The sequence below is a fragment of the Bos grunniens genome, chromosome 19 (assembly GCF_055505025.1).
Source record: "Bos grunniens cultivar Pamir isolate PY7600 chromosome 19, Bosgru_T2T1.0, whole genome shotgun sequence".
Taxonomy (NCBI): domain Eukaryota; kingdom Metazoa; phylum Chordata; class Mammalia; order Artiodactyla; family Bovidae; genus Bos; species Bos grunniens.
In genome coordinates this window covers 11,673,684-11,693,459 of record NC_141183.1, presented here as the reverse complement: position 1 = coordinate 11,693,459, position 19,776 = coordinate 11,673,684, and the positions used below count along the sequence as shown (strand labels likewise).

Sequence of the window (19,776 nt, the reverse complement as noted above, 5' to 3'; positions counted from 1 at the left end):
ACGATCCTCACTTCCTCCTCCCACTGAGCGTGTCTCAGCACTGCCCACCCGGGCGGGAACCCGTGGGTGCCCAGGGGACCGGTGGAGAAAGGGAGGTGGGACTCACCAATGAGGGAGTTGAGGGAGGAGTAGGAGCTGACGCGGCGCATCTTGTCAATGGTCTCGAAGGACAGGATGTACTCCTCGTTCTCAGGGCTGCCCAGGGTGCTGCTGGCGCTGCTGCTGGTGCTCAGGTTCCCGGGGGAGAAGGCCACCGAGCCACCGGCTGGCAGGGGACCGCCGTCAGAGGGGGCAGTTAGCACACACCCACCCCCATCTCCTGGCTTGCAAGAAGGGCTGGGCTTCCGGGCACAGGGCTGGGGGAGGGTGCTGGGGGCTTAGGACTGGGCACGCCCAGTGGGGCTGCAGGACAATCAATGGCTACCCCCAGTGCTGAACCAGGACTTCTGCTCACGTCCAGGTAGGCAGGAGGGGGTGGGGGCCCGTCTAACAAAAGGTCCCAGAAGATGACCCACGACCACCCCACTCGAGCACCCAGCCTCTGGGCTCTTACTTTCTTCCGTCAGGCTCAGGTTTTGCAAAGACTTGTTTAAGTTTCTAGCCGTGGTGACGGCGCGGATATTCCCATAAGAGCTCACGGAACGCAGTCTGGGGGTGCAGGGGCTGTCCCGCACGGGGGTCAGACTCCCACCCTCTGGGAGGAGAGAAGGAGCGAGAAGAGTGAATGAATGGAGGGCTCAGGCCGGAGGCGGCTAGACAGCAGGTGACAGTGGCTTCTTTCTGGATGATGTGACTCTACAGCAGGGCCCTCAGCTCAACAGGGTCTCTGCCACATGTGTGTTGGGGTCAGCTGGACAAGATCATGACCACAGTGAGGGGAGCAGGAGCAGATGACCCTGAGCCACGCTTGGTATTTTGTAAGAGTTCAACTAGAGAGGCCCACACACAGTGGTCTCCCTCAGACCCCCACCAGGTGCTCTGGGACCTGCCTGTGGCTGCTGCCCCCAAACCAAACAGAGCCAGAGTTGGGGCGGGCTGGGAAAGCTGTCTGCTGGCTCGGCCTCCCTGGCACCGCCCCTCACCAGGGCGTGCCGGCCGTTCCCTTCCCTGATGTACTAAACGCAGCAATGGTCCCATGGCTGATCACAAGGCCTCTTTTCTGCAGAGATGGCTGTGCTGTGGCTTGTGCTCTGAAGCAGCCCAAGATGAAGAAATATAAATTCAGTAAATGTGAGATGAGGAGCTGCCTAACACAACACTGACGTGAGACCTGTGACGGGAAGAAACTGCGACCTCCAGTCCCCACGGCAGCACCTCCTGCCCTTCGAGGTTTCTGTGACTTGATTTCCAAAAAGGGTAAAAAGGAAAGAAACCAGGGGGTCAAGGAGGCCCTCTTTCTTGCCCTTTCTAGTCTTCTGAGAAGTTAAGAACTGCAGATATCTGTGTGGCCAGGACTTGACATGTGGGCTCAGGACCCAGCAGAACGAGGGGCCTGCTGACAGTTCAGACTGGGGTCCCTGGGCCAGCGAGTTGCATAGGTTCCACTTTAGCACTGTTGGAGAAGGCAATGGCACCCCACTCCAGTACTCTTGCCTGGAAAACCCCATGGACGGAGGAGCCTGGTAGGCTGCAGTCCATGGGGTCGCTAAGTCAGACATGACTGAGCAACTTCCCTTTCACTTTTCACTTTCATGCATTGGAGAAGGAAATGGCAACCCACTCCAGTGTTCTTGCCTGGAGAATCCCAGGGACGGGGGAGACTGGAAGGCTGCAGTCCATGGGGTCGCACAGAGTTGGACACGACTGAAGCGACTCAGCAGCAGCAGTAGCAGCAGGACCGTACCTGTGGTGGTCCTACCTGTGGTGGCTGGAGAGGGCAGTGGGTAGTTCTTCTCCTCTTCCATGAACTGCAGGGCCACAGTGCAGAAGTTACTTTCATACTGAACGACAAGGTGACTCAGAGCCACCACCAGCTCCTGCCGGGAGGAGAAGAGACAGACACTGACTTGGGCCGGGAGAGAACTCAGCAGTGAGTCGTGCGTGCTGGCACTGAGTGCTCGAGCCACCGTGGAGAAAAGGCGAGGGTTGGGTGGGGGACGGACGGCACTCAGTGCTCAGACGGGGGCTGGCCCCTCAACACAGCACCCTCGGGTGTCCGGTGTGGGCGGAAACCTCTGAACAAGCAGTGAGATGAAGATGAGGGCCTCTGAGGGACGCCCCGGACACCTGGAGGAAAGAATGCTGACCGCTGGGTGTGAGCGGCAGGACTGAGGGGCCTGACAGGGATACAGGGGGAGGACACCCCAGAGTGGGACAGGAAAGAGCCCTTAGGGCCTCCTATGGTCAACACCACGGAGAGCTCCGGGCATTAAAGCAGGACGCACTGGTTTCTAGTCCCCAAAAGGCAACAGGAAAGTTCTACATGACTTTAGGCCCAGATGCCTCAGTCCAAGGGGAAGGACACACCTGATCTCTTTTGGGACCCGGTGACCTGGAGATCCTAAAAATCACGGGAAATAAGCCTGGATGCAGGTTTGTACTACTCTTCCTATCGCTATTCAAATGGTTCCCACAACTTTATTTTACTTTTTTAGAAAAATACTTAGCAGAAGGCCAAAGTCTGAGAGCCCCTTATTGTTCTGTGAATCCCTCAGACGCCCAGGGCCAGGAGAGCTGTGCTGAGGTGTCAACAAGCTAGGGCAGAGCCCCCCTTCTCTCCTACCTCACCCTTACATACTCCTTGGCCTCCCTGGCTTGTGTGTGGGTTTTACTCCCAAACCCACCTCTCTGATCCTGTCTCTGAGACTCAGGCTGGTCCTTCCAACTGCTGACCTGCATGCCCACCGAGCACTCTAAAAACCCAACTTGACCTGCCCAGGGCTTGCCACCCACTCCTTTCCATTCAGCCCCTGCCAGGGACACTTGGCTTGTACCCTCTGGTGGCCTCAGTGAGACCCTTGAATCATCCTGATCCAACTCTCTGCCGATCCTGCCACCCAACCAGCCTGTCCCTAACAGTGCTGGGTAACAGGCTGTCGAGGGGTTGCCCGCCGGCCCCTCCCAGTGAAGAAGTGGCCTGCCCGCATGTGTGCTCAGTCGTGTCTGACTCTTTGCGACCCCATAGACTGTAGCCCGCCAGGCTCCCTTGTCCATGGAATTTTCCAGGCAAGAATACAGGCCAAGTTGCCATTTTCTACTTCAGGAAGAAGCCTGAACTGTCTTCAAAAGACACAGGTTTTCCCTTCACTCTGAAGTGGTGAAAACATCTCAGCTGGGCCTAGGTCTCGGACAGTTTGATCTGGGGAAAGCTGTGAGGGCTGGTCAAACTCCTCCTGCTGGGTGGTGGCTGTGGACTCCGGCCCTCAGAGGTCTTCAGGCACATCTGGCCAGAGCGAGGTTGGGTGGAAGGCTTGAGCTGTTCTCAGGCCTCAGAAGCATACCAGCACGGTGACCCAAGCCCCTCTGGCCAGCAGCCTCACCCCGTTTCCCAGCAGAGCGGTCCTGCCACCTCCCCACTCCAGCCTCCTGCTCACACTGCGAGCAAGCAGGCCTCCTGCTCTGCGCCTTGGCACGTGCTGTCCGCTCGGCCTGGGGAGGCCTCCACCTCCACCAGGGATCCCTGCTCTCTACCTTCACTCCTGTCTCCAAGTTCAAGCTCTGGAGGTTTCCACCCTGCACCATATCCAAGTGCAAGTTCTGGAGGTCTGGTGACCTAGGGCCTGGCCCACAGGTGGCGCTTAACAAGTATCTGCTGACGGAGTGAAGCCTCTTCCCTTCAGACACAGCATAATCTTTAACAAACGGTTCGACTGTTTGGGTGACTTGCCATCAGGATTCAGGGATATCACGCCTGGTTACACACACGGCCCGAGGGGAGTCGGCTAATGCTCCTCCTGTGGTGGCCCGGAAGGCTGGACCACACGTCTTCCTGGGTGGTCCCCCAGGGAATCCATGTTTCCAACAATGAATTCCTGGCTGACATTTGTTTTCGGCCCACGGCCACCAAGTATCAAGCTCAGCTCCCTGGAGGCCAGGGCGGCGCTGCAGGAGAGGGAGCCTGTCTGCTCTGTCCTGACGGCCTCTGGGCTCGCCTGTAGGAGAAGGCACTCCAGTCCGGGTGGCTTGGCCGTCCCGTTGCCGCCACCAGAGATGTCTTGAGCATCGATGGGAAACACCCTCTGATGCCATTCATCAGGTTCGGTTGGAGTCAGACGTGTGTGAAGGGAGGTGGACACCAGGAACTGCTCCTCTGTGGGTCTGTGGTTACTAAATAAATGTAAACTAGAGAAAACAGATGCAACGTGTCGTGTCCTGCTTTCTTTGCTAAGGTCCCAGTCAGCTGCAGCAAGGGTCACAGGGCTGGACTGGTCAGCCCTTGAGAAAAGCAGGGTGACAGTGGGTGGTCACAAACCTCCCTCTCCCCACCCCCCCCACCCTGGGGCCTGGCCCTTCTTGATGAGGTGTGGGCGGCTTGCTGTCTGGGCAATCTGCCATCATGTACTTCCTGCACAAGTTCAAGTTCAAAATAATTTGGGTGAACTTGCTGACTCTTGATTTTATCAAGTAAGCTCATTAAAGAGGTCAACAAGCAAAAATCTTCCCTTTCTGCCATGACTGCCTCCTCCAGAAAAGGATGCTTTCATCGTTCAGGAGTCAACAGGGCAAGTGTTTTATATTGCAGACGTGTGACTTTACGAAGTCCTGCCATGATATCCTGACACATCTGGTATTGCCATGAGCTAGAGACATCAGCAGTTGGTTACAGCTGGGACTTCTCACACCTAAGCTCAGGTCAGCTCATGAAGTGCAGTGCTCAAGGCAGAGTCTTGTTCCGACCCTCAGGTGCCCTGGCTCTGGGTCTCCTGGGCCAGCAGGCTGGGCCTGTGTCCCCTCAGAGTACATCGTGCCATGACTGTCACCACATGCTCTGGACAAAGATGGGAAAGGCAAGCTGCCAAAAGCATTAGGGTTACGGCTGTAATGAGAATGAGGGCTCAGCCTCTGAGCCAGTGTCACTCACCCTATTAAAGCCTGGATCCTCTCTCCAACCCACGGGCCCCAGTCTCCCTGAACCTCCGGGTCACCCATGTTTCCACAGCAAATGTAGCCCCCTTATTTAACAGGCCTGCACTGCTGTCCATCTCCCAAAGAGAAAAAGCCCTGAAGGCAGTGACGGTCAGGAGTCCCAGCACAGGACCTGGGATGCTGAGGACGCTCTGTGCTCCAGCGCACAGGATGGGCAGCCCTGGACACACTATGGTCTTTCACGTGCCTGGCCCTTCGCACATGCTCCTGCCTCACTCGCTCTCCTTGTCCCTTGTCCCTCACAACCTAGGCACAGGCTCCCCTCCTCCCACTATGGGGCCAGCAGCCCTGACCTGGGCTGGTCTCTAGGGTGTGGCTCACTTAGGAGGGCTTTAGCACAACTGCTGGTTCTGTGCCTGCCTCTGCACTTATACCCTGTATCTCTTGAAGGTGGGTGACTGCTGCTCCATGCACTGAGTCTGGTGTGCTGAGGCAGCTGCGAACTGAACTCGAGTGCTGGACGGGCGAAGGCACAGCCCTTCTTAGCACCCATGTCTGCAGGCCCAGGCAAGGCCAACCCCAAGTGCCCACAGCAATGACCTGGCTACACCCGAGCATCCCAGGTCCGGGGAAGGATGGCAAGTAGAGTGAGGCCGGGAAAGGAGCCCGGGGCCACGTCAAGTCACCTGGAACATGCTTGAGTGGTCGGTCCCTGTGTTCCTGATGACCTGGAGAACATCCTCCTGATACTGGAGACTCAGATGGACATTCTTCCTATTTTTATTAACATCCTTTTAAAGTTTTTTGGGGAAAGAACTGAAAAACAGAGTTCCTTTCTTTAAAAGGAAACTTAACAGACAATTAAGGATACTGCTGAACCGCTGCTTTGATCACATACAGGCAATCTGACTTGGGAAAAAGAAGACTCTGACTCAAGGAAGCCAGCTTCAGACAGATGCTAATGATGAGAACCCAAAATAAAAACATGAAAAGGCACCTGGAGGATCATTCCTCATTGTTAACACTTCTCTAGATGACCTGGCCTATTAGTAACTGGGTTCACAGCTCTCTGAGGGAACTCAAGGTGGAATGAGTCCTTTCCGGCTGACCTGAACTTGCCCCAACAACGTTCCCGCCACTAAGTCAGTGGAGGTTTGCTCTCCAAACAGACACCCTCCAAACCACCCCTACCTCTGAGAAACCCAACCTCCCTTCCCTGGCACAGGGCTGTTAGACATGCCAAGAAGTAGCCCAGCACCTGCAGGTGATGAGGTAACTCAGGGTCACACACAGGATGGCACTGCCCTCCCGGTCCTAAAGAAGTCTCTGCTCCCAGGGTGGGCCTCCAAGGCCACCCTGAAACGTGGCCAACAGACAGTGGGGTTCCCACCATGAGCCTTTTTAGCTGTGGGAGGGAGAGGGTTGATCTGTTCTGAGCCAACTTTTGACAGGGGGGTGAGGTCTTGGATGGAGATCATGGCCCTTCTACATTGAAACAGAGAAGTCAAAGTTTCAACTGCAAAGAACTGTTCCGTTCAGTCGCTGACAAACATGGGGGCGGGGAGGGGAATACACTACACAAACCTTTCCGTCTGTCTGTGGGTGGCTACTGCTCTTTTGAATCTCCATGATGTGTGTATGTGTTGCTCCCAGGCAGGAAGGAGCCTATTATACAAGCTGCCAGGAGATGCAGCCTGTTAAATGCCTTTAAATGAAGCAAACACACGAGTATCTGGTGAAGAAACGCATTTTGGAGAGAATTAAACAAACATTTAAAGTTGGCTCTTGGCAGGATGTGCGCCGGGGGCGGACTGAGCACTCAAAGCTCTGGTCAGGTCAGGGTCATGGCTCGACCTGGGCGCCAAGGGAGCCCAGCCTGGAGGCACCTAGCACTGCCTGGGGGTGGGGGCCACACACCTTCCGGACCACAGGGCTGCCGTCATTGATGAGCTGGGCCAGCATCATGGCCACGTTGTGGTCGATGGTGGTGGAGTGGTCCGTCCTCTCTGCAGAGTTACCCACAAACGTGCCGAGGGCAAAGACGGCTGCGCAGCGTACCTGCGGGCGGGACAGTGGGCAGTCACCCTGTGGCCGGCTGTCTGGCTCTGGCCCGAGCCCCTGGAGCCTACTAGATGCAGCTCAGTCCCGTCTATGGTCCTCTCAGCCTAGCTCCACTTGTGCAGACAAGCAGAGCAGGGAAACAAGAGGCTAGTGGCGGCCCCGTCCAAGGGTCAGGTGACAGGCTGTGTGCAGGCATCAGACAAAGCCAGGCAGGCATCAGAGACCAAGCCAGGGGCCAAGGAACCCATGGGGCTGGGGCAGGCACGGCGCTCTGGGGGTGTGGTCCCCAGGTACACCTTGGCCTCACTCAGCCTGCAGTGGTGGGGTTACAGACTCACCTCAGGGATGGGGTCGGAGAGGAGGCTGCAGAGCTTCTCGTGGGCGCTGTCCCGCACCCCGCACCACCGGGCCGAGTCAAAGTTCTGCCAGATGCGGCCCAGGCAGATGGCCACCCACTGGCGCAGCAGGGGGTGGGGGTCGTTGAGCTGCTCCAGGCAGATGGCGATCAGGTTTCCCTGGAGGCAGGCTTCCTGCGAGAAGGCAGGCAACACAGGGCATCACCCGTTGACCATTGAGTGGTGCGGGGTCCTGGGCTGGCCCTGGCCCCCCAGGTTTCTCAGGGAAACCTTGCTTAATCACTTTGCAAGATGTGTTCAATTTTCCTCTTTTTTTTCTGTGCTACGCCATGTGGGATCTTAGTTCCTGGACCAAGGATTGAACCCATGTACCCTGCAGAGGAAGCTCGGATTCTTAACCACTGTACTACTGGGAACATTCCTCAATTTTCCTCATTTTAAATCCTACCAATTTCAATTCACCTGGGGCTAAACAAAGGGTCTGGACCCCCACTCCTCCCATGGAGCCCCCAGGGCTGGTGTGATCCCCAACCTCTCCCTCGCTTCTGAGGTCACTGTTTCATCAGACATACATTCAGGACAGTTCCTCTGGCCTCCAAATCTTAGAGCTTGCAGCTGTGCATCTGCAGCCCATAGGCAGGCCCTGCAGGGGTGGGGAAAGGGCGTGACACTCACCTGCCCCGTGTTATAGCTGTTGACGATTACAGCCAGAATGAAGGCCGTCATGGTCCGGTGCTCAGCCTGGAAAACAGAAGTCACCGGCTAGTTCGCACTTTCTTCGTGGCAAAAACTCATCACACTCACGCACTAGAGTTATCCTTTCAGGATCTTTATGACGAGCCTGGTGTGTAGTTAAAGTAACGAGAGCCAGCTTTGTTGTCTTTTGAGTCTCCAAAAAGGAACTGTGCTTTAAAGAGAGTCTCATGGCTCTGGGTTGGCCTCAGGGAGGACAGGTGGGTCCCCAACGTCTGATGCTGCACAACGGGTGACTCTGCTCCATCAGAGGCCCTGTCCTGCCCACGCCTATGGAAGTAGACCATCGGGGTCAAGCACACTGGTCGTAAAAAGACTGACCACAGTCTCTACTTGACTTCATTTTCCCTTCTTTCTGGTCTTCTAGTGGGCGGATCGATTCTCATTTTCTCCTTTCCTCTGGGCTTCTACTGACTCAGACATCAGTCTATTTTTAACTATTTGTGGTACCTTGTGTTTTTAACCTGGAGCAAAGTCTAAAGTTAGTCATTCTCTGTATCTGCCTTGGATTCCCAGTTTTCCTCCTCTGGTTTCAGTCCCTCCAGCGTGACTGCTCTTACTTACTCTTACAGCCAATGCTGACTTACATACATGGCATGTTTGCCAATGTCTGCTTTCTGATGCTTCTTATTGACTTCTGGGCTCCATCTCCTCCTGAAGTGCGGGCCTCCTGGCTGCCTGAGAAGCCATTGGCCCTCAGATGTGCTGGCTTTGCTCTCTCCCAAACTGACACTCGTGGGAACACAGGGTCCCTGGGCGACCATTTCCCTTGTGTTTTGAGGGCCCCTTAAATGGCAACCCATTCCAGTACTCTTGCCTGGAAAATCCCATGGACGGAGGAGCCTGAAGGGCCACAGTCCACGGGGTCACAGAGTCGGACACGACTGAGTGACTTCACTTTCACTTTCTCTGTCTTCCATCCATAACTGTAGTGACTGCTGTCCACATCCTTGCAACAATCTTCCTTTATGTCCTGGTTACTTTAGAGATTTTTACTCTTGCCTTTGACATTCTCTACTTTCATTATGACGAGTCTTTGTGTAGATTTGTTTTTACTGAACCCTCTCAAGGCTCACTGTGCTTTATAAACCTGAAAACTCATTTCTTCTTCAAGTCTGGAAAGTTCTCCACTAAACTGTACGTCCCCTCGTCTCCCTCTGGCCTTTGTCGATGCAGCTCGCCTGCTCAGCCCCTCAGAGCCTCCGTCACATCTCCTCTTTGCTTCCTCCCACATGAATTCTCCACAGACTTCTTTACTGGTTGTGTCAATTCTGCCGTTTAATTCGTCTATGGAAATTCTAATGACTATATTCCATTACAGTTTCTTTTTTCCCCCTCCAAAATCTGCCTATTTATTAAAAGACCCTAGTTGGTCACTTTTTGAGAAGGAGTGAAAAGGACAGAATACCTGTTCTCTTACAACAGGCAAGAAAGTACTTCTGAGGAAAAAAACACCAGGGTTTATTTTTGGACACAATTAAAACAAATTGTTTATTCAGTTATCTTAACATACTTATTTGTAATGCTTGTCACTCTTTTTCCAGAGAACTCTATTAGTTTCAGTTCTCTGGGAGCCAACCTTCCTTTGTGCCAGCTCTGCTTACGTCACTTGAACCTGGGTTAGGAGCAGGGTGGTGCTCCTGGCATGAGTCTTGGTACCCTGGCTGTGAAGGTACACAGAAAGGTGCCCTGCAGAAAAGGTTAAGTCTTCGCCGCTTCCAGGCAGGCCCTGGAGATTTCATGTTCCTCACTTGGCTGGTGGCTCCTCCCACATGGGGAATTTCCATTTCTCAGAGGCTTTTCCTGACTTTCTGCCCAGACGTGGATGGACTGGATTAGCTCTTCTTGACCTCGTCCAGTGAGTGGGCAGCTTGCCCCACAGGCCTGTGTTTTTTGCTGCAGACTTGGGGCTGCGGACATGTGGAGCTCCAGGGTCACTGTGAGGTTCACCCAGGACCCACTGTGCCCCTCCTCTGACTTCAGGTGTTGGCATTTGTAGATTTAATTTCCTTTCTTTCAATCTGGCTAGCTCCTCAAAACTTCAGTGTGTTTGTAGCTGAAGTGGGGCCCACTGGTGCTGACTTTGTCCATCACTCTGAGGCACGTCTATCAGCTCAGATGTCTCTCTCAGTCGTTTGGCCTCTATCTTACTCACGCTGTATTATTTCCAATGCTCACATGAAGTCTAAATGTAACCACCTTCGATGATGTTTAAATACCACACTTCAGTTGGAACATATGAGTTCTGCTTACCTTTTATAACAATCCTGTTTCTAATGTTTCCTGGATTTTAGAAAAAAAAATTTTTTTTTTGAATTGTCATTTAGTTTAGAAAACCAACGAGAGGGTAAAACTACACCCAAAAGTTCCTTTCCAAAACCAGAGGCACTGTGTGAACAAGCTGTTAGATTTCATTAACCATTCTGATAAAATTAAGTTATATTGAGTAATTATTGATACTTAAGGTGTTTATTTTATTCTCTTTACTAAGCTAGAAGCTAGAGGTAGAGAATATAAATATTAATTTAAAAACATTTATTGGGAGTTATTTTATATGCTATTTAGGGATTACTAATTTTTAAACAACTTAATACAATAAAATATATTTCAAATTTCAATTTTCAATTTTTCCACCACCTCTACCGCCCCAACCCCCTTCCTGATTGATAAAGTGCATTAGCCTCCCCTTCGGTCCAGATCCTGCACTGGCCAAAGGAACTGCCAATACTACGGTGGATGTACAAATACTCATTGATCTAACTTGGTTGACAGGGTACAAGGCACAGTAGATTCTACTTCACTGCAAAGAAGTGCCCGGAAAAAGGAGTCAAGTAAACAAAACCGAACCAGCTTGTGTATCAAGGTTCACTGTGACTTACTTTAAGAAAGCAGCCAGGAAGCAAAGGGTATCGTCCGAGTGAGGCAGAGCTGGGAGTGTTAGTGGGCCCCCACTCCCACCACAGGTCCCTCTGTGTGGAGCAACCTTTCCCAGAGCCCCCAGGAAACATGTCACCAGAGTGTAACATGCTGGTCCTTACTGGCATGTACGGGTCTGCCAAGACCGAGAGGAAGTACTTGTGGCCGTTGTCCTTCACCAGGTCAGCTTGGCATGACTGCGGGGAGAGACGCAGGAGAAACAGTGAGTGCAGTTCCCAGGAAGGGGCTCCTTTTTCTTCTTGGAATGTATGAACAAACGAATGTGCGATGAATAGTTTATGTCTTCATCATTTTCACCTCTCAAGTCCAATTTTCATCTGAAAAAATAGCTGGAATGGATGTGTACAAATGCATTTTCCCTTGGCTGTGGGGAAAGGGCTGGCATCACACACACTCTCAGAAGCGCAGCTGCTCTGAGGCATTCTCGAAAGCAGCTTCTGGGTACCTGCCGGGTGCGGGTACCCTGGCTGCTGGGCTGGCTCCTTTGGAGGCCGTCTGCGTCCCACAGCTCCCATACCTGTCCTCTCTCCTGAGTCAGCCCAGGGCCCACGCGCCTCTCCTCCCACTTCTGAGCAGGGATGTGCCCAACGCCTGAAACCACTCAGTTTCTGCAGACCCCAGCCCCTGCCAGAGCTTGTCATACACCTTTGCTTAGACTGACAAAATCTATGTAAACACCATAATTATGAATTATGTGCATCCCACGGTTATATTCCAACAGGTGCTTCCTAGAGGCCTGTCTCCAAAGGAGCAGTTCCAAGTGGAAAGGTTGATTTCAGGGCCAAGTGGGTGGCCAGGTATGCAGCTCTCGCCACCTCCTCAGGGTACATGGCACGTATAGGCGCAGTTGTGTCATGTGTTAGCACAGTTTTCAAGCCCCACTAGGTGTCCAGCACTGGCTCAGTCCTGGACACGGACCCCCACACCCTGCTCACAGTCCTGGGGAGACAACTGAGCAACTCTGGCTCACGATGAGACGCTGGCTTGGGAGGCTCTGGGAGGGGTGGAGAGCTGGGGTCATCCATGAAGGAAGGGCAGACGTGAGTGGGGGTGGAGGGTGGGAAAACAGGTGGGAATCCTGCTGGGATATGGAGCCAGGGAGAAGGTGGCCAGGGAAGGCAGGAGGCAGGGAGCTTTGACTGCTTCATGGATGCAGTCTTGAAGACACCAGAGGGCACTGGGAATGCGAGGGGGAAGACTGTTGAACTGCAGGTTGAAGAATCACTCTGGCAGCTGCAGTGGGGGGTGAGCTGGAAAGCCGGACTGGAGGTGGTGACCATGTGCAGCAGGGTCAGAGATGGTGGGGAGGACCCTGAAGACTTGAGATCGTTCCAGAGGGATCTGGGTGGGAGGAGCCGGGCAATCTGACTGCTTGGTGAGACCACTAAAGAGGCGGGAGAGGTGGGAGCCGTGTCATCAGAGACTGAGAGGGCAAGGAGTTGGATTTGGGGTACACTGTATCAATGCACCTCAGAGACACACAGTGGAGCTACCAGGAGGCGAGCCAGGATGAACTCCTAGATCAAAAGTCATGCACGTACTGAGTGGGAGCCCATGGCCACAGGGTGGAGGGGGAGGTGATCTGGAGCATGAAGGATGAGCTGGGAGACAGGGAAACAAGCGTGTGAGCAGAAGGGGCTCCAGGTGGTACCAAGAAGCAAGGAATCTAAATCTTAGGGAAAGGAACCGGCCCTGAGGCAGTGGGGTCATCAGAAACTCTGCTTCTATACCAGGCTGGCTGACTTGCGGGGCATTTCTGCAGGTGCTGGCTCTTCAAGGGACTTAAAACAACTATGCCTCAGACATTCAGGAATTGACATCCAGGGAGGTGGCCAGTAAGAGAAAGAGAGGCAAAGAAACAGGCTTCAAGCCCAGGTTCTCCCTCTTGCAGCTGGGGGACCCCAGTGACATTTGAGAAATCTTTGCTCAACTGGTGGAATCAGATGAAACATCTGAAACATGGAAGTGCAATCTGAACATGGGAGTGTGACTCATAAATCACGGATGCTCTCGTTCTTGGAAAGCAACCCACAGAATGTGGTCATACTGCTCACTGAGCTTCCTGACCAATACCCAGAAAAACCACTTGGTGATTTAGGGTAACGTGTTCACAGGGAGATGCTGAATTCCATCAGCTCCCAGCACGCTCCACTCTAGGGGATAAAGGCCATTCAAGAAGTAGAGAGGGCTGAAATTTTAAGATCTGAGTTTCTGAGAATAAAAGGAGAAAAGTTACACACTGCAAAACCTCACTGGCTCTGCAGGGCACTGCTGGCTTGAGGGCACGCCCAGTGTGAAACTCTCTCAGGGGCAGGGTGATTTTGCAGATAGAATCTGCTTTTTACTGCAGCCTGGAGCCCTGACCTCCTCTCTCCCACGCTGGCCTACTTCTCAGGGTGCTCTGATAATGAGGTGTTTTTCCTCACGTCAATAAACTAATAAGGTGGTGACTGGACTCAGCTGTTTAAGTTCAGACTGAGTGAGATGGAGGAGGTGGTCAGGGAGCAGGGGCGCTAGGAGCTCAGGTTCTCAGGCCAACAATCCCCAAGAGCCAGGGAAGCCAATTAAGCATGCAGCTTTCAAGTCATTCCCATAACGGATGCCTTGCTTTGAATGAAGGTTTGGATAAATGAGCTAAAAGGTGTCAGCAAGATGTTGTCTGCAGAGGCTCATCCAGAAGGGGCCGGGAGGGCGCATGCAGACGGTGCCTGCAGCAATGCCTGCGTCTGGGGACAGGGTTAAGGTGCCAGCACCGAAAACAAAGCCGCTCTCCTTTGTTTTGAAACCAGAGGTGCCACAGTCAAGCCCAGGTTCACACATTTACAGCGACGCTCATAAAACATATCTCGTCACAGAGTGACGACGTGTTCCTAAGTCATATCTGCTAATTCGGAAGCCGAAGCACATGTGCGAGTAGGTGAAGCTATAGCTTCATTATGGCTTCAGTACTGGAAATGGCGATGGTCTTGTTCGTGTAGAACGACCTCTGTCTGGAAGAGGCTGCCATGCAGGTGGGAGCAATTAATGTTTTCGGGTCATGTCCACCCTCACTCTCAGAGCTCAGCAACTGTCCTTTTAGAACTGGCTTAGAATCATCCCATCAGCCATCCCAGCCCTCTCTGTATCTACTTCTGGGGCCGGAGAGCCAGGGATCTGCAGGGTGCTGACTTCTCAGGATGCTGAAATGGTCACCAGCTGCCCACTCTCCCTCCCCACTTGGCCAAGTGCCTTCTTAAAAGAGAAAACAGTCCTTGAAACTACAAAGACCCAGAAATGCAGGCAACAGACACGTTGCACACACAGGCTGGTGGGAAGCTCCCCTGAGACATGCAGGGCTCCAGCGGCCCACACTCCTCCACACGGCTGCTTTTCAAGGGCCCTCTCTCATGTCTCTCTGTTTTCTCCCAGATCAAGCTACAGGTTTGACATATTAAGGCCAGCATAGAAAGAGGGTGGAGAGGAGGAAGAGCATGAATATGAAATGGTTTTTTCCTAAGCAAGACCCCCCGCCACTGCATACCTGTATATATATATATATATATATATATATATATGTATGTATGTATTTTTTCCCCCTTCTTAGTAGGGAAAAGCCCCCCACTATCACAAATTAGGCAGTTGACTTTACCACATTTAGGAAAACCGCAGGGGTCAGCACATTCGGAGTGCAATGGATAAGCCTCGCGCTGGGAAAACCACCTTCATATTCATTGTATCAGGGAATTATATTTTTAACATGAGAAAAAGGGAGGGAGGTGAGGAAGAGAAGAAAAGCAAACAGAGAAGAGGAAGCAAGTACATAGTTCACTGTGGCTGAAGATGCAGTCTGCAAACTGATTTCAGGAGGCGGCAGAGACCAGGACGAGCCCAGAGACCACAGACTCTGGCTTCTGCGAGGGTAAGTTCACAGGGCAAGGGCAGGTACACCCCCTCAGAATATTCTGGCAAAGAATGCTGTGGGGGAAGCCCTACCTTCATTCTCCTTAATGCAGATTATAATGTCTGTCTCCTGGGGAGCAGGAAGACACAAACAGCACAGATCAACAGGCCACCAGACACAAGGCATCAAATGAGGCCCCACCAGCAGGACAGTCCCGAGCAGTGTCACCAGTGGACACAGCCACTCACGTTCTGATGTGAATACGGAGAAAATCACAGAGGGGGGTCCTGTTTCCTGTCCTTGGGTCGCAGAATTCACTCCCTGGGATGAGGAAAGGATGCCAGAGAGGTGAGCTGGGTTCACATAAGGGACAGAAGCACTGGACTGCACCCTGACCCACTGCCACCAGAACATTAGAATCGTCTCCAGACAAATGCAGGACTACGTTGACCTGTTTATACACCGAGAGTCTTAAAAACAGCTCATGGCCTTAAAACTAGTAGTGCTTGAGAAAATAATCCCAGAGTGGGGGTTCTGCTCACTGCAAACAAGAGCTCACTGTTCTTCAAACCCAGGGGCACAGTCCCTCCCAGGCAGTTAAAGATGAATGTCCTTCTGTACAACTCAAAGGCCTGGCACAATGGCCTTCCCACTTGCCAAGTGCAGTAAGATATTTATATACATATATAGGTTTTCATTTTCCAACAAATGGTTTATTACTTTAAATGTTCTCATGTCAGATGCTCTTGTGTTGAAGGTAAACTTCAGAATGAATGACGAGACACCAGGAATGTTGAAATAACTGTTATCAGTGGGAAAATCATACATCCATGAATGCTATTATGCCTCTGATCTACTTTTCTGTATGTGTTCTAAAATTTATAAATGTAGGCATTTCCTGGAAAATCCAGAGGTTAGGACTCAGTGTTTTCACTGTCGTGGCCCCGGATTCAATGCCTAGTTGGGGAACTAAGCTCTTCCAAGCCACGTGGTGTGGTCAAAACAAAACAAAAATTTGTGCATGTATTACAGTTCAGTTCAGTCACTCAGTTGTGTCTGGCTCTTTGTGACTCCATTGACTGCAGCACGCCAGGCTTCCCTGTCCATCACCAACTCCTGGAGCTCACTCAAACTCATGTTGATCAAGTCGGTGATGCCATCCAACCATCCATCCTCTGTTGTCCCCTTCTCCCGCCTTCAATCTTTCCCAGCATCAGGGTCTTTTCCAATGAGTCAGTTCTTTGCATCAGGTGGCCAAAGTATTGGAGTTTCAGCTTCAGAATCAGTCCTTCCAATGAATATTCAGGGTTGATTTCCTTTAGGATTCACTGGTTGGATCTCCTTGCAGTCCAAGGGACCCTCAAGAGTCTTCTCCAATACCACAATACAAAAGTATCAATTCTTTGGTGCTCAGCTTTCTTTAGAGTCCAACTCTCACACCCGTACATGACTACTGGAAAAACCACAGCTTTGACTAGATGGACCTTTGTTGGCAAAGTAATGTCTCAGCTTTTTAATATGCTGTCTAGGTTGGTCATAGCTTTTCTTCCAAGGAGCAAGAGTCTTTCAATTTCATGGCTGAAGTCACCATCTGTAGTGATTTTGGAGCCCCCTAAAATAAAGTTTGTCACTGTTTCCATTGTTTCCCCATCTATTTGCCATGAAATGATGGGACCAGATGGCATGATCTTAGTTTTCTGAATGTTGAGTTTTAAGCCAACTTTTTCACTCTTCTCTTTCATTTTCATCAAGAGGCTCTGTAGTTCTTCACTTTCTGCCATAAGGGTGGTGTCATTTGCATATTTGATGTTATTGATATTTCTCCTGGCAACTGTGATTTCAGCTTGTGCTTCATCAAGCCCAGCATTTTGCATGATGTATTCTGCGTGTAAGCTAAATAAACAGGGTGACAATATATAGTCTTGACGTACTCCTTTTCTGATTTGGAACCAGTCCAGTGTTACATGTCCAGTTCTAACTGTTGCTTCTTGACCTGCATACAGATTTCTCAGGAGGCAGGTAAGGTGGTCTGGTATTCCCAGCTTTTGAAGAATTCTCCACAGTTTGTTGTGATCCACACAGTCAAAGGTTTTGGTGTGGTCAATAAAGCAGAAGTAGATGTTTTTCTGGAACTCTTGCTTTTTCTATGATCCAACAGATGTTGGCAATTTGATCTCTGGTTCCTCTGCCTTTTCTGAATCCAGTTTGAACATCTGGAAGTTCACAGTTCACGTGCTGTTGAAGTGTGGCTTGGAGAACTTTGAGCATTACTTTGCTAGCATGGGGGATGAATGCAATTGTGCAGTAGTTTGAGCATTCTTTGGCACTGCCTTTCTTTGGGACTGGAATGAAAACTGACCTTTTCCAGTCCTGTGGCCACTGCTGAGTTTCCCAAATTTGCTGGCATATTGAGTAGCAGCGCTTTCACAGCATCATCTTTTAGGATTTTAAATAGCTCAACTGGAATTCCGTTGCCTCCACTAGCTTTGTTCATAGTGATGCCTCCTAAGGCCCACTTGACTTCGCATTCCAGGATGTCTGGCTCTAGGTGAGTGATCACACCATTGTGGTTATCTGGGTCATGGAGATCTTTTTGTACAGTTCTTCTGTGTACTGTTGCCGCCTCTTGATATCTTCTGCTTCTGTTACGTCCATACTGCTTCTGTCCTTTACTGGACCCATCTTTGCATGAAATGTTCCCTTGGTATCGCTAATTTTCTTGAAGAGATCTCTAGTCTTTCCCATCCTATTATTTTCCTCTATTTCTTTGCATTGATCACTAAGGAAGGCTTTCTCATCTCTCCTTGCTATTCTTTGGAACTCTGCATTCAGATGGGTATATCTTTCCTTTTCTTCTTTGCCTTTAGCTTCTCTTCTTTTCTCAGCTATTTGTAAGGCCTCCTCAAACAACCATTTTGCCTTTTTGCATTTCTTTTTCTTGGGGATGGTCTTGATCACTCCCTCCTGTAGTGTCGTGAAGCGCTGACCATAGTTCTTCAGGCACTTTGTCTATCAGATCCAACCCCTTGACCTGTTTGTCCCTTCCACTGTATAATCGTAAAGGATTTGATTTTTAAGTCATACCTGAATGGTCTGTGGTTTTCCCTACTTTATTCAATTTAAGTCTGAATTTTGCAATAAGGAGTTCATGATCTGAGCCACAGTCAGCTCCCGGTCTTGTTTTTGCTGACTGTATAGAGCTTCTCCATCGTCAGCTGCAAAGAATATAATCAGTCTGATTTCGGTATTGACCATCTGTTAATCGTCACTCAGATCAGAATGTGATCACATGGGCCAGAGGATCTGCTGTTCAAAACCTGCTTTCTTAATGGTCCATCGCTGAAGGCAGAGCAGCCCTTGGTCTGATCCTGTGAGGACCTGGGGCAAACACACCTCCTGTGCTAGGAGTTTGTTTGTGTCCTGCCTTATTCCTAGTTTGTATGTTAATAAAATGTATTTTTATCATAATTTTAAAGAAAAAGTAATAGTAAAGAGAGTTCCCATATGTCCCATACCCAATTTCTCCTCTTGTTAATACCTTACATCAACATGGTACAGCTTGGTAAGAAAATGGTGGCCTCCTAGATGACCCAAGTCAACAAGCACTTGCCAGAGCCGCCACTGGACAGTGTCCCCATCTCCACAGTGAGCCACATCCGCCGCCTGCCTCCTTAGAGGACCCTCCAACACTAGCAGGAAGGAAGGGATCATCTACAGTCCCCTTCCATGGATTTTCTGGGATAAAGAGTTTTTTGGTAAAATAGAATTGTTGTTCAGAATGGCCTCTTCTTAGTTGTCTTCCTGGTTAAATGAGGTGGCTGCTTTTCAGAAGCCCTGGGAGTGGGTTTTACTCTGGGAGAAGAGTCAGATCCACCCTCCTGGGGTCCCTGGAGAACTGTGGGTGGGCCAGCAAAGCAGAGACCTCACTCATGTCCCAGGAGCTAAGTCTGCCTGTCCTGACGCTGGTTCATCCCCAAAACCACCCATCTGCGAGGAGGCCAGGCCCTGCTAGACATGCTGCTCATTGATGACAGGTCAGGTTGCAGCTGGGTTATCTCTGTCGGTCTGTCGATCAGAAGGGAGGCAGTTGTTCAGATACCTGTAGTTGCCAAGAGTGAAGTGAAAAGCCGAAGGAGGGATGCAGGAGGCTGTCACCTGCCCTCCCCATGCAGGCGACTCGGCCCCACACTGGCAGATTGGACCATGTGCTGCTGGGGAGGTGACAGATCGCCCTTTTGCAGGATGAATGGGTACAGTGACTCAGGCTGCAAGGGACTTCCCAATGCATCAGTCTGTCGCCAAGGGCAATTCAGAGACTAGAGGGTTTCGTGATTAATTGTCAGGCTGCATTAATCACCAGCTCTGCAGTACTGATTTCAGTTGGGGGTGGGCGGGTGGGCAGAGGCTGGTCAGCCAGAAAGCAGAGACCACACAGCCAAGTCTCAAAAGTTTTATAAAAGGGCAATCACAGTTTGTTTGGAGCCTGAAATCAAGGCTGGGTTGATTGGCCCAGAAAGCACCAGCTCAGGCACCTTTCTTGCCCAGTACTCCTGGCCTGTTCTTTGTACCTGGCAGTGACCTGGGTTCCAGGGTCAGGGACAGGCTGGACCTCGGCAGCACTGATCCTGGGAGGTTTGTTCCCTCCTTGTTTCATGGGGCAGCAGCTAGTGGATGTGACTGGCACATGGTTAGGAACTGGCCTACTTCTTGGTGCACATATCAGTTCATTTATGCAGTCAGCAAACACTGGGCCTCTGGTAGAAA

At 51.3% G+C, this 19,776-nt stretch overlaps 1 protein-coding gene across 2 annotated transcripts in view; it reads right to left on the bottom strand.

Annotated features, from left to right (window-relative positions):
* Window positions 1–19,776, bottom strand: part of RPTOR (regulatory associated protein of MTOR complex 1) — a 324,607-nt gene that overhangs the window by 45,028 nt on the left and 259,803 nt on the right. For both annotated transcript variants that reach the window (XM_086356543.1, XM_086356544.1), the window contains exons 14-20: window positions 11,234–11,308; window positions 8,118–8,183; window positions 7,425–7,616; window positions 6,943–7,083; window positions 1,859–1,976; window positions 554–694; window positions 107–265 (exon numbers count right to left, since the gene is read on the bottom strand). In XM_086356543.1, the coding sequence (XP_086212669.1) occupies window positions 107–265; window positions 554–694; window positions 1,859–1,976; window positions 6,943–7,083; window positions 7,425–7,616; window positions 8,118–8,183; window positions 11,234–11,308 (892 nt within the window). The remainder of the gene's footprint in view (window positions 1–106; window positions 266–553; window positions 695–1,858; window positions 1,977–6,942; window positions 7,084–7,424; window positions 7,617–8,117; window positions 8,184–11,233; window positions 11,309–19,776) is intronic.